The 14,288-nt window shown below is 42.1% G+C and overlaps 1 protein-coding gene across 8 annotated transcripts in view; it reads right to left on the bottom strand.

Moving 5' to 3' along the window:
- Positions 1-6,008: 6,008 nt before the first annotated feature.
- Positions 6,009-14,288, bottom strand: part of NPHP1 (nephrocystin 1) — an 84,826-nt gene continuing 76,546 nt past the window's right edge. For all 8 annotated transcript variants that reach the window (XM_054475655.2, XM_054475653.2, XM_054475654.2 and 5 more), the window contains 3 exons: positions 11,857-11,930; positions 8,291-8,335; positions 6,009-6,724 (listed from right to left, as the gene is read on the bottom strand). In XM_054475655.2, the coding sequence (XP_054331630.1) occupies positions 6,452-6,724; positions 8,291-8,335; positions 11,857-11,930 (392 nt within the window). In that variant the 3' untranslated portion in view covers positions 6,009-6,451. The remainder of the gene's footprint in view (positions 6,725-8,290; positions 8,336-11,856; positions 11,931-14,288) is intronic.

The following is a 14,288-nucleotide window of genomic DNA, read 5'->3' on the forward strand; positions in this document are numbered from 1 at the left end:
TACAGGATTAATACAAGCAAAGGAGGGATTTCTCCATGAATCCCACATCTTGCCACCTCTCTTAAAGGTTGCAAATAAGCACTGTGCCACTCTTACAGGCTGTAGGATACCTTTGACTTGCCCATGGACAACATGGCATAGTAGGAAAAGCTTAAGAAGAAAAACAACCTTCTTAGGCTCATATCTATTAAATGGAGAAAATAATACAACCCATAACCCCTTAGTCTCTTAAGTTGAGAGGCCCTGAGCCACTTCCACCTTCTGAAGCAATTAGTATATTAAGAAATGAAGATATGCCTTGGTCTTCTGGCTAAAGACCGGGGTTTTCATTTTCCTTCTCTGCTGTGCACTTCTTGTGACTGGGTCTATCTTCAGGACCAAAGCAATGTGTGTGTGTGTGTGTGTGTGTGCGTGTGAGAGAGAGAGAGAGAAACACAAATGTGAAAATTATTCCCCCCATGCTTTTAGGATCATGGTTCCTCTGGTCAGAGACAAAGGCTACCCTTTCTCAGAGTTCCAGGTACCTGCCTGGCTGCTACTTCCATTGCCACCACCACTGTCACGAGATTGCCCAGGGGCTAAGGAAGGAAAGAATAAACAAACAAACAAACAAACAAAAAACAGAGATTTTCTACACTCTCTCTGACTCTTTGGGGCTCTCTTTCCCATTCCTCAGACCAGAAACATGGATTCTTTTGGAGATGTCTTTGTCTGCATCCTGTGTACAGTTCTGGGTTTCAGGTGGTCTCTGACGCCGGCTGACAGGTACCAGAGGAAAGAAAACGGGAAACTCACCAACAGCTTAGTAGTGTTTTGAATTCTGGTTTCCTTCCCAAATATTCCTGCTCCTTTTTTTTTTTTTCTAGAATCCTCAGTTAGCTTCTCCATGCATTCTGTCCAGGGCTGTTAATTGCATTTCATGAAAGGAAGAGGAGGAGTATCCTTCTCTACTTGACCAGAGCCCAAATAGCAACATCCTGCTTAACTCTGCAAGCACTTTTCACTATGCAAGAGTTCCCTGATTGATTAATTTGCCTATTGCTTGTCTCCCTGCCCCTGTCCCTCTCTAGGATGTGGGCTTAAGGAGAGCCAAAACTTTGTTCATGTGGTGAACCACAGCCATGTCCACCATCTTGAATACTGTCTGATACATAAAAGGTACTCAATAAATGTTTTTGAATGATTGAAACAGTCATGAAAACAATCATAAAGACTTTGGAGACAACTGCTTATCTCTTTTTTTGACTCCTCTTTATTAAACTCTTTTCCCACTAAGAAATTGCTTTATCTATATTTCAGAAACAATTTACTAGTTGCATGAAAAAGAAGAGACAGGCCAGAAGAAATCCAGAGATACTTGGGGGAAAGAATAGACAGTTGTATCCATTGGGATTCTTTCAATAACAAAAGTTAGAAAAACCCATTCCAACTGGCTTTAGTGATGAAAGGAACTTATTACCTTAGGAAGTGAGAAGCTGAGAGGTAATAATGGCTTCGGGTGAGACTTCATCCAGTGACTTGAACAATGCCACTCAAGGTGGAGACGTTACCAAGAGAGAAGTATATGGAGGCTGAGCAGCAGAAACACCAGATGTCCACTACAGTAGCCTCCCACTGTAGAAATAGGAGCAGAGCTCTCCCCTTTTCTGCTGCAAGAACACACATGTCCCACTGGCTCTCGCCTGCTAGACACAACTAGATTGCAACTATTATTTCTACAAATTAAGGTCTCTTTAACTCTCAAATGGGGTAGATAGAATGCACACACCGATAGACTCAGGAAGATGCTGTGATTAATGTTCGTAGCCATGAAGCAGAATTGAGTCTGGCTTCTTGTGTCTCTGGAGTTGGGCAAGTACAGAACAGTTGCCAGGAAAGAGGAAGGACTCAATGGGATGATGTCCGGGTCATTCAGAGATTCCTACCTGGAGAAGAGCTCAGAAAGCATGGAGACCTTTTTATTCCCCAAAATGGCCTCTTTGAAAGGACAAAGTTCTGCAAAGTTCATCTTTGCTGGCAAAGTCAGATGCAAATGAGCAGGTTAAGGTCCAGTCTGTCTTACAGAGTATCAGAAAAAGGCTAAATGACAGGCACACTATCAAAGTCCCAAATGTGAGCTGTATTCCATTAACGATTTGTTTTATATTGCTGCACACAGACCTGCACGCCTCATTCAGTATGTCATCACTGAGCAGAACATCCTCAACCTCCATTTTCCTGCCTATGAGACAGTATAGCCTACAACCTTTCACTTGCCATTCACTTACTATTTTTTTGAGACAGGGTTTCCCTGTTGCCCAGGCTGGAGTGCAGTGGCATGATCACAGCTCGCTGCAGGCTCAACCTCCTGGGCTCAAGTAATCCTCCAACTCAGCCTCCTGAGTAGCTAGAACTACAGACCTGCACCACCATACCCAGCTAATTTTTGTATAGATGGGGTCTCATCATGTTGCCTAGGCTAGTCTTGCATGCCAGGGCTCAAGCACCCTGCCTGCCTTGGCCTCCCAAAGGTGTGAGCAACTGTGCCTGGCCCATTCACTTATCTTTATACCCATCCCTCTTTATCCAAATTGACTTGGTTACTGCATTCAAATATCAGAATTCAGAGAGCAAGTTTGAGTTTTGAGGGATACAGTATTACCAAATCCATGTGTCCTTGAGTTTCAGATAGTAAATCTGGGAGTTCAAATAGTGAGGGATTCATTTGAAAATGTATTTGAATCTAACTGGTCCCCAACAACAGACAGTGGGGTTGGGACAGGGAGAGTGAGGATAGGAAGGAATGCCTGTACACTTACCGTTGACTTCGTGCCTGCCACAGGGCCACTAACAGCCCCAACCATAGTACTGTTGGAATTAATTTTTGTGTTTGGCTGATTACTGTCCACCTCATGCATTGTAAGGACAGAGATCTTGCCAGGACTGTTCTCACTGTATCTTCAAAGCCCAATGCTGTACCTGGAGCATGGCAGGTGCTCAACACTTGTTGAGTAAATGACGAATGGATAATTGTAACATTTAGATGCAAAGTGCCCTAAGTAAGGTTCTTTCTCTGCCTCTTTGTTTTGAGGAAACAGATCACAGCAGCTAGGTGACAGCTGTCTTTGATCACCTCCACACCCCAAGAAAGCCTCCCAATTTAGAATGCTTCACGCAAGAGGAAGCTGAGGCAGTTCACAGCAAAGGATATCCTATAATGCTGTAAATTGACAAAGCCCTCGACTGGCAGAGGACACTGCTGGCTTCCTCTGTTAAACTGAGTGTTTCCCAACTGCTACTGGGTTGGCAAGTCAAACTTGCTCCATTTGTACACAGGGTTATGTATGTCAACTGGTTTTATGTGAGTTGCTCTGGCCTTGCATATTAGATCACAAACACTGAAGACAGAGACTATACCTGCTGTTTAATATCTGCCTCTGCCCCTAGACTTTCATTCCAAGCACCCAGGCAAGCGAGTTGCAACATTTTTCACCTCTGCAGACCTAATGGATATGACACTCAACCAATTAAGAGGTTGGGAGGGTGGGGAGGAGTGGGCCACATAGTCCACAGTTCAGACTCCCCGCCCTGCCCGCCCTCCCATGGTTCGGGTGTGGTGAGTCCCCCTGGCCTTGCAGGTAGGCACCACATGTGTGGTCACTCGGCAAAGGCCTGCTGTTCACCCTGCTGCTGCCCGCCCCCCACCACCATGACTCTTACAATTAATTCAGTGAGTTGCTAAAGTCACACCACTCCTTGAGACAGACCCATGAGGACTCATTTCCAGGATGTTTTTGGCTCCTTGACAACCTTTTCCGTTTTGGAAGCCAGTAAGTGGCATTTAAAGTCACAGAGATTTTGTCGTTTGGAAAAAAAAAAAAAAAAAAAAGATTCCACTGACTGAAGAGAAGGTGGAGTCTCTTAATGGCAGAAATGCCCACACCCCTGGGTCTCTCCCTTCCATATGTACCTTACTTTCTGGCCTAAGCTTCACTTAAGCTTTTTCTCTGGTGTCCCTATACTTTCCTAATGTGTCAGAAACTATGAAGTTGTCCGTATTTGTCAGCTCATGACACATTCTCAAATGAACATGGAAGACAGTCTTGGAAAATGCATTCTAATAAAAAGCCTTCTCTTCCTTCATGTTGTACATGCACTGAAAGAAATTCACTAGCATTTTCTTTCACTCAAAATGCCCCACCCCTGGCTTAATGCTAAGAATAAGCCAAATGGTTAAAATAAATAAATAAAAAGATGGCCAAGCATGGTGGCTCTGAAATCCCAGCACTTTGGGAGACTGAGGCAGGAGAATTGCTTGAGTCCAGGAGTTCGAGACCACCCTGAGCAACATAGTGAGACCCTGTTTCTACAATAAAAAAACACAAAAATTAGCCAAGCATGATGGCACGTGTATGTGCTCTCAGCTACTCAGGAGGCTGAGGTAGGAGATCACCTGAGCCCGGGGAAGTTGAGGCTGCAGTGAACTGTGATTGCACCACTGCACTACAGCCTAGGTGACAGAGTGAGACCCTGCCTCAGAAAATAAATAAATAAAAATAAAAAATAAAAAGGTGGAGCTTAGAAATTAAAAGTCATTTCTACAGAGAAATGACTTTCACAGTGAGGAGTGATATGGGCTCATGTTCTTTCAAAAACAGGACTGCAGGGGACTAAGAGTAAGAGGAGGCAACTCAATAACAGAGTGGGAAAAAGTCTCTGTGCACACTTAACCACCTCCATTTGAAAGGCAAAGCCCTCTCCCTGGGAGCAGGAGCTGGGGAGGGCCACGGTGCTAGAGAAGTGGGGGCACCACTTTGTGAGTGTGCCCAGGCAGCTGATGGGCAAAAGGAAGGTGTTTGCCACACCTCAGCCTTGTATTGTGTGGTTGAGGGCAGAAGGGCACGCACAGGGAGAGATCTCCTGAAATGAGTTCCTGGAGAATGAAATCTCTTTTCCAAGGCCCAGTTCTCACTTGTCACATTTGTGGCTGGGAACCCTTTCTTTTTTTTTTTTTGAGATGGAGTTTCGCTCTTGTTGCCTAGGCTGGAGTGCAATGGCATGATCTTGGCTCACTGCAACCTCCGCCTCCCAGGTTCAAACAATTCTTCTACCTCAGCCTCCCAAGTAACTGGGATTACAGGCACACACCACCACGCCCAGCTAATTTTGTGTTTTTAGTAGAGATTGTGTTGGCCAGGCTGGTCTCAAACTCCTGACCTCAGGTGATCCACCCACCTCGGCCTCCCAAAGTGTTGGGATTACAGGCGTGAGCCACCGCGCCTGGCCTGGAAACACTTTCATACCATGTTAATTTCTGAGACTGGGGCTCAAGTTAAATTTAGGTTAAAGGTTTAGGATAAGTTAGCTAAGATAGCCCAGAAGTTTCATAATATGACAGATCTCTAAAAATAAATGGCTCTTTAAAGGCAGCATGCCATCAAAAAAAAGTACCTCTAATGGGATTCTAATTATTTAGGTTAAACTTTTTCTCATATTTTATTTTCACATGGAATCCTAAAAGGTTTGCACTGATAAGGCAGAACATCTTAGGTTGTAGAAAATTACACACGGTCTCTTTACTTGGAATATTAGCTGTGCCACTTATTAGCTGTGACCTTAGGCAAATTACTTCACCTATCTGGCCTGTTTCTTCGGCAGTAATAAAAAAAACAGTACCTATCTCCTACAGTAGGTGTGAGGATTAACTGGGCTAATGAGAAATGCTCAGACACACAGTAGGTGCTCAATTAACGCAGGCTGCTACTATTTATCACTAAAAGGAAAGGCTTGGGACATTTTACCAGCAGTCACAAGTTTATCTGAAATGCAACAAAACCTGAAAGGGCGAATCAACTCCACTCTCCAGTGCCTGAAAGTTTCTTTTTGTTCTTTTGACAGAGCACTTATTTTCTTGATTTGAAAAGGCAGAAGCGACTCTGTTTTTGTACTTAATTAGGGGTAAATCACATTCAAGTATCAGACTGAATTAAGTGATACAACTTTCTCAAATGGATCACTTTAACTTCCTCTTCATTGAACAAGATAAATTTTATTAACACTCATAAATTTAAGTATTTTGGATACTAGACCCTTATCAGTTAGATGATTTGCAAATATGTTTTCCCATTCTGTAGGTTGTCTTTTTCACTTTCTTGAATAATCATAAGTTTAGTTTTTGACAAAATCTTGCTTTTATAGAAATCTATACCATTAACTTAAGTAGCTGTTTTTGAAAAAATAAATACTGTTTAAATTTAGATATAACAGTATTCCTTACAAAAATTTATTTTATGGTTTTAAAAAATATTTAAATTATTGTATAAACATTTCTTTAAAAATATGGTCTGTAGAAAGAAAATAATAAAACCTAAGTTGTAAAGTGACAGTGATTTTTGGTTCCATCATTTTATTCACGTAATCGTGGAGGATCCATCTGATTCCGTGGGAAGCTGAGGGCTAGAGGCTGCCACTGTCACACTGCATTCTTTCTCATTTCACCCAAGAAGTCATAGGTCTGCTCTGAAAGGTCAAAAGGTTCATGAACTCCGTCTGGTGACAGCAGAGCTTGGAGGGCGCCCTGGTTTTCTTGGTTTTGCTTAAGGAAGTCAGTGATAACTTTCCATCGTGCAGTCTCAGTCTCTTCTTCTGCCCACCTGAATGGGGGTAGGCGTGTGGAGTGGAGAAGTGGGAGCACGCAGTCATGGTAAACCAGGAGGAACGTGGACTTCAGGAACTCTTTGTCTCTCTGGGAAAACACCACCCCCACAAATAACATTGTTATTTTTAAAGTGTTAAATTCTATGAACTCTATTAACTAAAAGCCACCTAAGAGGTAGGAGGGAGGGTGCCATTAGTGCCTGGCAGGTATCGGCTCTGAGCCAGCTGCTCAGGCAGGACATGGCACTTCAGAAGTGGAAGTGAGCAGAGTTACACAGAGTACAGTGGAGCACTTCTCCCTGAGAGCCTCTACGTGGCTCCATGAGACCAGGGTGTCCCTAAGCTCCATGGAGGGTGTCTCACACATTCTGTCAAGGTGTTGCAGTCTAATTTTGGTGACACCAGTGTGGTTAGGGGTAAATATAACTAAAACAATGCCAAGTCCGCTGAACCTACTTACTGACAGCATATCAGAGGTAACTGTCCTGTTATCTAAGAGAATCGTAGCAGGTGTTCTGCATAGGATCCAGAGTTGTTGGCTTATTTCCAGCAATGCCTGGGATGGAGGTTGAGGGGTCCTTTGGTGATGAGGATGTCAGACCCTTCCCAGATAAGAATGGTGCAGTATCAGCTGTACCCATGTCAAGCCCCGATGCCCACAGGCCATGGTGGGAATCTCAGAGAGCACAGCAAGCTGAGGACAGAGCTGTCCATAGGCAGCAGAGTCTACACAGAGATACCACCCATCCCACCACACGTCCACATAAGGGCAATGTCTACAGGCCCAAGGCTGCTGTACTAGAATAGCACTAAGCCTGACAGTTTTGGCAAAGTCACATGTATGTAGATGGTTCTGATCAAATGGAGGCTGAAATAAGGATACAATGTATAAATTGTTTCCTAATTTTTAGGGTTTTCAGCTCATTTGTTACTTCATTTTCCTCGTAGATAATGAATACTTTAGATCAGGGCTGGTAAAGTATGGACTGTGGGCCAAATGTGGACTGCCACCTCTTTTCATAAATAAAGTTTTACAGGAAAACAGTCACATTTGGTCATTTACATATTGTCTGTGGCTGCTTTTGTGTTACAACACCAGAGTTGAGTAGTGTGACAGAGACCATAAGACCTGAAAAGCCAAAAAGATTTTCCATCTAGCCCTTCCCATTTGCCAAATCCTGGATGAGAGCAGTCAAATCACTACTCACTGATTAAAGCAAGTTCGGATTGGTAATTACCATGATTTTATAGCAATGTAAGCAGGAGCAATGCATTGTTTTCAATATATGGTACAGCTCAGGCCATTTTTTTTTCCTTCTCTTTATGATACAGGCTTTGAGAGCTAGAGAAGTTTTTTAAAAATAAAAGAAATTTGATACACAACTGAGAGACTTTGGCTTAGAAACTTCCCCTTTATTTAAATAAAACTCAGTAATCTGAAATGGCTGTCTTGAACAAGTGTTCCTTCTCACATTAGCTAACGATCATGCATAACCCTCTTGGAATGTGTTTTTGCAGCCATAATGAAACAGTTTCCCTGGTTAAGAGGGATTATGACTATGGCTACTTTTGCTAAAAAAAGAGACATTATTAGAATAGGCAAGCAAACACCAGGTACTGCAAATATGAAGTTCAGTGTGGAAAATCATATTACCTTCTCTGATCTTTTTAATGTACTTTCTTTTTCAGCCCATGAACTCTAAAGAGCAAACAGAAATATTATATTAGTCCAAGTAGTAACAAGTCCTTGCAACACTTATGCAAATTTACTCTGTAAATAAATTTATGGACAGGGTTAAAAATGCTGTACAGATTCTACACAAGCAAGAAGTGAATCTGTAATTAGGAATCTATTGCAAATGACCTAGCACCAGAATGACTAGGCAGATGTATCTGTGAAAAATGCCGTAGAAGGTCATGATAATTATAAATCAAAACTAACTTAAGAATAGAATCAGTGAAACACTAACACATCCATGCAAACTATACAAACACAGCACCTGAATAATAAAATAGTATTAAGCTTTCCAAGTAAGACAGTAATGAAAATAGAAAACACTGCCAAATACCAAACTTTTCTACAATTCTCTCTGTCATGATGATGACAATGGTCAGAATGAGACAGACTGAAGTACAATTTTGTAAGTAAATATTTCTAATCTGTCCACAAGGCTTCACAGAAATTTCTTTAAATAAATAAAAACCCCAGAGTTCAATTAGTCCCACAGAAGTATGAATTTAAGACTTTCACTGTGCCATTTCCTGGCAAACTGAACGTGTGGGTGGAATATGACCAGTCTCACGGCTGCCTGTTCCAGGGTCTGGGTTCTGTGCATGTCAGTAGATATCCTCCTGTTGGCACGTGATATCACGAGTAACCTGAAAGCATCAGACCTTTCTCAGCAGGGAGGCCCTGGGATGAATATAACATATGGCACCAATAAAGAGATTCTCCATAAAATAAATGATGCATTGATAGAGCGTTTCTCAGCAGGAGATAACAGACTATGCCACTCATGAGAACATTTTGGAATGTTCATACCTATTACCACGTGAGGGGACTATGGTCCTCCACCCTATTAACTGCTGTGCTATGGGTCCTTAGGAGTTTGAAAAGGACCCTTACAGAACCAGAGTGTTTTACTAAACAGGCCAAGTGCCATTCTTCTTATTATTAAAATGTCATCCACAAACTGAACTGTGCTAGGTAAGTAAACACTAGGAGGCTCACATGCTGTACATTTTAAATTTTATTCGGTTGGTGCAAAAGTAATTGTGGTTTTTGCTACTACTTTTATGGCAAAAACCACAGTTCTCTTGCAGCAACCTAATAATATGGCTTAACGTGAGTATCACTTAGCAAATGTAGACTTAGCATCTGGTAAAATTTGTCTATTTTTGTTAGTTACATGTCAATGTCCCACCTTATTTTTCATTCAGCCACCAGCAAACAGTAGGATGTTTCACTTAGAGTAACTCATTTGGGAATAGCAAACGTGTTAAAGGTCACTATCACCTCACCAAGATCCACTTCCTTTCTTCTGGAACAAAAACACGACTATACCTCCTTTGAAGTTAAATGGACCGTGTGACTGGTTTTGGCCAATGCAATGTGAACAGAAGTGGCCCAGGCCCCTTTGGAGCAAATGCAGTGAAAGCCCAAGAACAATTCTCCATTCTCCCTCTTCTGCAGGGAAACTGGCAACAGAGGCAGCTACTTGTTCCAGATGGTGCTGTGAGACAGTGGAGGCTCCACCAGCCTGTACCCTTGGGTGACTGTGGAGCAGCGTCTTCCACTGATCCATGCTGGATACACACCATGGGTGAGAAATAAACCTGTGCTAACCACCACAGCACAGCCGAGCTTCTCCTAGGTAATACACTATGCCACGGAGAGAAGAAGGCTCATGAGTGTAGAAACAACCACCACTTTCTTTTTTAAAATTATCATTACACAAATAATTCAATGTGAAAAAATTAAGAAAATGTAGATAAAATAATCCAAGATCCAGAGATATTCACCGATACCTCTCTGCAATATATTCTTCCAGATCTTTTCACAGGCAGATATATAAATGTATATATATTTATACTTATTATGGCTCAAATGGGGTCTTTTTGCTAAATAACATATGTGCACAACTTTACCCTCATGCTTTCAAGCAGCCCGTGGCACATTCTGGGTGCACCCAGAGCTGACCTGCAGGGACAGCCCTGGCTGGGTCACGGCTGAGCTCCATGGCCGGCCAGGTCACTGCATGTCTCCGAGCTGTCTGCTCATCAGGGAAATGCAGATTTTAGACTAGATTCGGGTTCCTAAGGTTCCTTCTAAGAACAAGGTGCAGATTCCTGTTACACACCTAGGGAAATATTCCTGTGGCCAGCACAGTGCCTTATATTAATACACGGTGGGCTCTTGTGAAATCTTTGTTGAAGAATCAGTGTATATATGTTCTGTATAATGAATAATTATTATGATACTAGTGACTTTATAGGAGAAGAAAGAGAAATTCTGCATTATCTAGCTATAGTGCCAGATGATCTTATCTAAAATTACAGGAGATCATATGCACCATGAACATTTTCTTAAACATCTCTGTTGAAAATGTCATTATTACTATTGACACCCTCCCAACCCAGCCAAGCTAGCATACGAATTGGTTTCAAAGTCTAATAAGAATCTTTGTAGATGACTGAGTCCTCCTTCCATTTCTGCTGTCAGGTCCATATGGCCTAGTTTTTATCAGCAGGAGTCACCCCCTAATATGCTCACCTTCCTCCTGCACATGTTCTGCCTCTTTGCACTTGGCAGAGTTTGCCTAAAGAAGAAACCTTCCTAGGTTACCCACCACCTACCACTGCCCTCAGCCCCACACCAAGACTCAGGCTTACCTTGCCCATCTACCAACCACTCCCCTACTTGCATCTGACATGCCAAGCTGGACTGTCAGCTCTATTCCTTCCTGCCTCAAATGTCTGCTCATGCTAACCCTTCCACCTGCAATGTCTTCACCCCCATCTCAGCAGGTCAAAATCCTCTTGGCCCTGGCCTTTATTAGGCTCTTCATGCAGGGCCTCTCTAACGAAACAGAATTTGGATCCTTCTTTGCTGCCTTCTTTAAATCTTCAAGGTCCTGGGTTATACCTCGCCCATGGCACTTGTGATGTTACCTGTGTATCTGCCTTGCATGCATGCAGCTCTTCTACTTATTGACCCTGATGTGTTAGGCTAAACCATATGAAACTGCCACTTAGAGAGGCCAAAAATGGCTGAAAATTGGAGATTTCATATGATTTAACGTAATACCCAACAGTTATTTCAGACAGCAAACAGCACACACGGAATTAAATTAAAGATGATGTGCATGCCCTGATTCTCCCCTGGAAATTCAATTGATTTATCTTACAGACCATTTTGGATTTTTGCTCTTAGGACACAATCAGTGGCCATCCTAAATCAAGGAAAAAATGGGCAAAGATTGCAATAGTGTACATAGCAGGCACTCCATCTGCTCCCTGGGTCAGGGAAGGCAGCCCTTGGGAATTCACGCTAAGATGGGAAAGATGAGGACTGAGTTACCTAGACAATGGATAGGGATTGGGAGACATCATCCTAGTAACAAAAAAAAGGGCCTAGACCAGATGACAGAACTCATTAACACAGAGTGTGTAACTGCTTCCATAAGCCAGCAGGTTTCCATTGCAATGCACACTACCCACCCTGAGGGCATCCATCACATCAGGCTGCTCCAAGAGCATGGGGAAGGTGGCCAGCATGGGATGGCTAATTAAATCTGAAATGCAAAACAACAGAAAGAATTTTATGCAAACTTCACTCAATGGATTTTATTGCAATAGACACAAAAATATTCAGATGAAAATTATTGTGCCAAATGATTTGTTGATAACACATTCTACACACTTTGACTTCTAGGAGAGCTCAAAGCTGTCCCTTCAACCTTTATTTGTCCCTATACCCATATCCTGGTGAGTTCCTGTACCAAATTAATGGAGCTTTTAGAGTGAGGGCAAGGAGGCTCTGAACAGAATAAGCCTAGAAAATTTTGTTCTGTGTTTTTCTTCAACTTCTCTTTCTTCCTTATGGCTGTGGCATGGTAAAAGGAATCTTCCCCTTTTTCCCAAGGTAGCCCTGCTCTTGGGAGACTGAGCAGAAACCAGGAAGCATTGCGGGAAAGGAGGCAGAGGGCCTGCTCCTCAGGTCTGATTCCAGTCCACCAGTGCTCAGGGAAGGACCCAAACTTGTGTCTGGAGCCAGCAGACAGTGGTAGGTGAAACTGGAAGAATTAGGAATTGAGGATTCTGGCCATATGAGCAAACACAGTGGGGGAGAATATTGACATTTCACAATAGATAACAGCACATGAAAAATCTGTGCAAAGAAGCACACCAGGAAAGACATGTCTTAGTCTGTTTGCGCTGCTGTAGTGGAATACCTGAGACTGGGTAACATAAACAAAAAAAATTATTTCTCCAAGTTCTGGAGGCTGGGAAGTCCAAGATCAAGGTAATGGCATTTAGTGTCTGGTAAGAGCCTTCTTACAACATCCTCCAGAGGGGAGGAACACTGTGTCATCATGTGGCTGAAGGCAAAAGGGTAAGTGAGACAAATTCCCTTGTCAAGCCCTTCTGTAAGAGTCTCTAATCCCATTCATAAGGCAACAGCCCTCATGGCCTAATCACCACTCAAAGGCCCCACTTTTCAATACCATTACATTAGTAACATATGAATTTTAGATGGGACACATTGAAACCATAGCAGACACTTTTGAAATGGCAAGGGCAAGGTATTCTATAATCTGGTGTCCTCAGTAGAGAAAAATTCATTCTTTAGATATTATTAGGATATTTTATTCTAATGATTAAATTCAAACGAAGTCAACAATTCTGAGTAAACTTCTTACCTATTGGGAAAACTAACAAGCCTTACCCTCTTTAAGAGGTCATATCATTCATGAAGTTTCTCAAGAGTCATGAAAATGAATTCAAAGGCAATGGTGATTAAAAGGCTTACCTGTCCTCTCCCTTAGAGTTATAATGATTCCTTGAGAACTTTCTGTGCTTCTCTGCCTTTGAGTTCCACTTCTACCTATCTATCCAGGTGATAAGTCCCTGGGAGAGGACTCCTGCCTATGAATGTTATTTGTCCACAAGTGCTAAGCCTCTCACTCACTCTGCTCCATCCATACTGGCCTGCCTCAATTTCAAGCCCTCCAACACATGCATGTCTTCTTTCCTTGGGTCTTCAGACATGCTGGCCCCTCTACCCAGAAAGAATCCTTCCCCACACACTTCCCTCATAGGTCTAATTCCTTTCTCACATCTTTTGTTAAATATTACTCAAAGAAGCCTTTCCTTGCCCTACACATTAATCAAGTCTTCCCAGTGCATGTTCTCGTTGTGTATTTTCCTTCACAGCACTTATTTCAAAAGGGTGGAAAGGATTATTCATGAAATTATGTGTTTGAGGCCTGGGACGCCTATGCCTGTCTCATTCATCACTGGGCCTAGCATAATATCTGGCACATACCAGGTACTCAGTACATATCTGGTTACTGATTTATTGAATTGAAAGAAGAGCCAATAAAATTAAACTGCTTTTCTTTTTGAAGGCAATTATTACAACACATGCATTTCTCTTTGTAGGTTCAATCATGTATGGTGACTCATTGATTTTTAAACTTATTTTTTAACATTTTACTTGGTAAAAATTTCAAACGTACAAAAAAGTTGCAAGAATAAAGACAGTACATAGGACACCCAAATACTCCATATCTGGATTCACCAATTTAAACTAATCCATTTGATACTTACACTTCATGCACTAAGAACCAGCTATTTTGGTTGATTTTGGTTTCTCTTCAAAATGATGATGTGCACACCAAACACATGGGAAAAAACAGATTACTCAGAGACATTAAGGGAAAATATGACTATATCTGACTCTTGGGATCTCAAAACTCTAGAATTTGAAATGTGAAAATACATACGTTTGAAAGAACTGAATATGTGTTGAATTCACAAAGCTCAATGCTTTGGATCCGAAGATGTCCCATAAGTAATGTATTAACATCAATGCTGTTCTAAATATTTTATTCCGAAAGTCACAATCAGAAACAGAAGATACAAGATGG

The sequence above is a fragment of the Pongo pygmaeus genome, chromosome 12 (assembly GCF_028885625.2).
Source record: "Pongo pygmaeus isolate AG05252 chromosome 12, NHGRI_mPonPyg2-v2.0_pri, whole genome shotgun sequence".
Taxonomy (NCBI): Eukaryota; Metazoa; Chordata; class Mammalia; order Primates; family Hominidae; genus Pongo; species Pongo pygmaeus.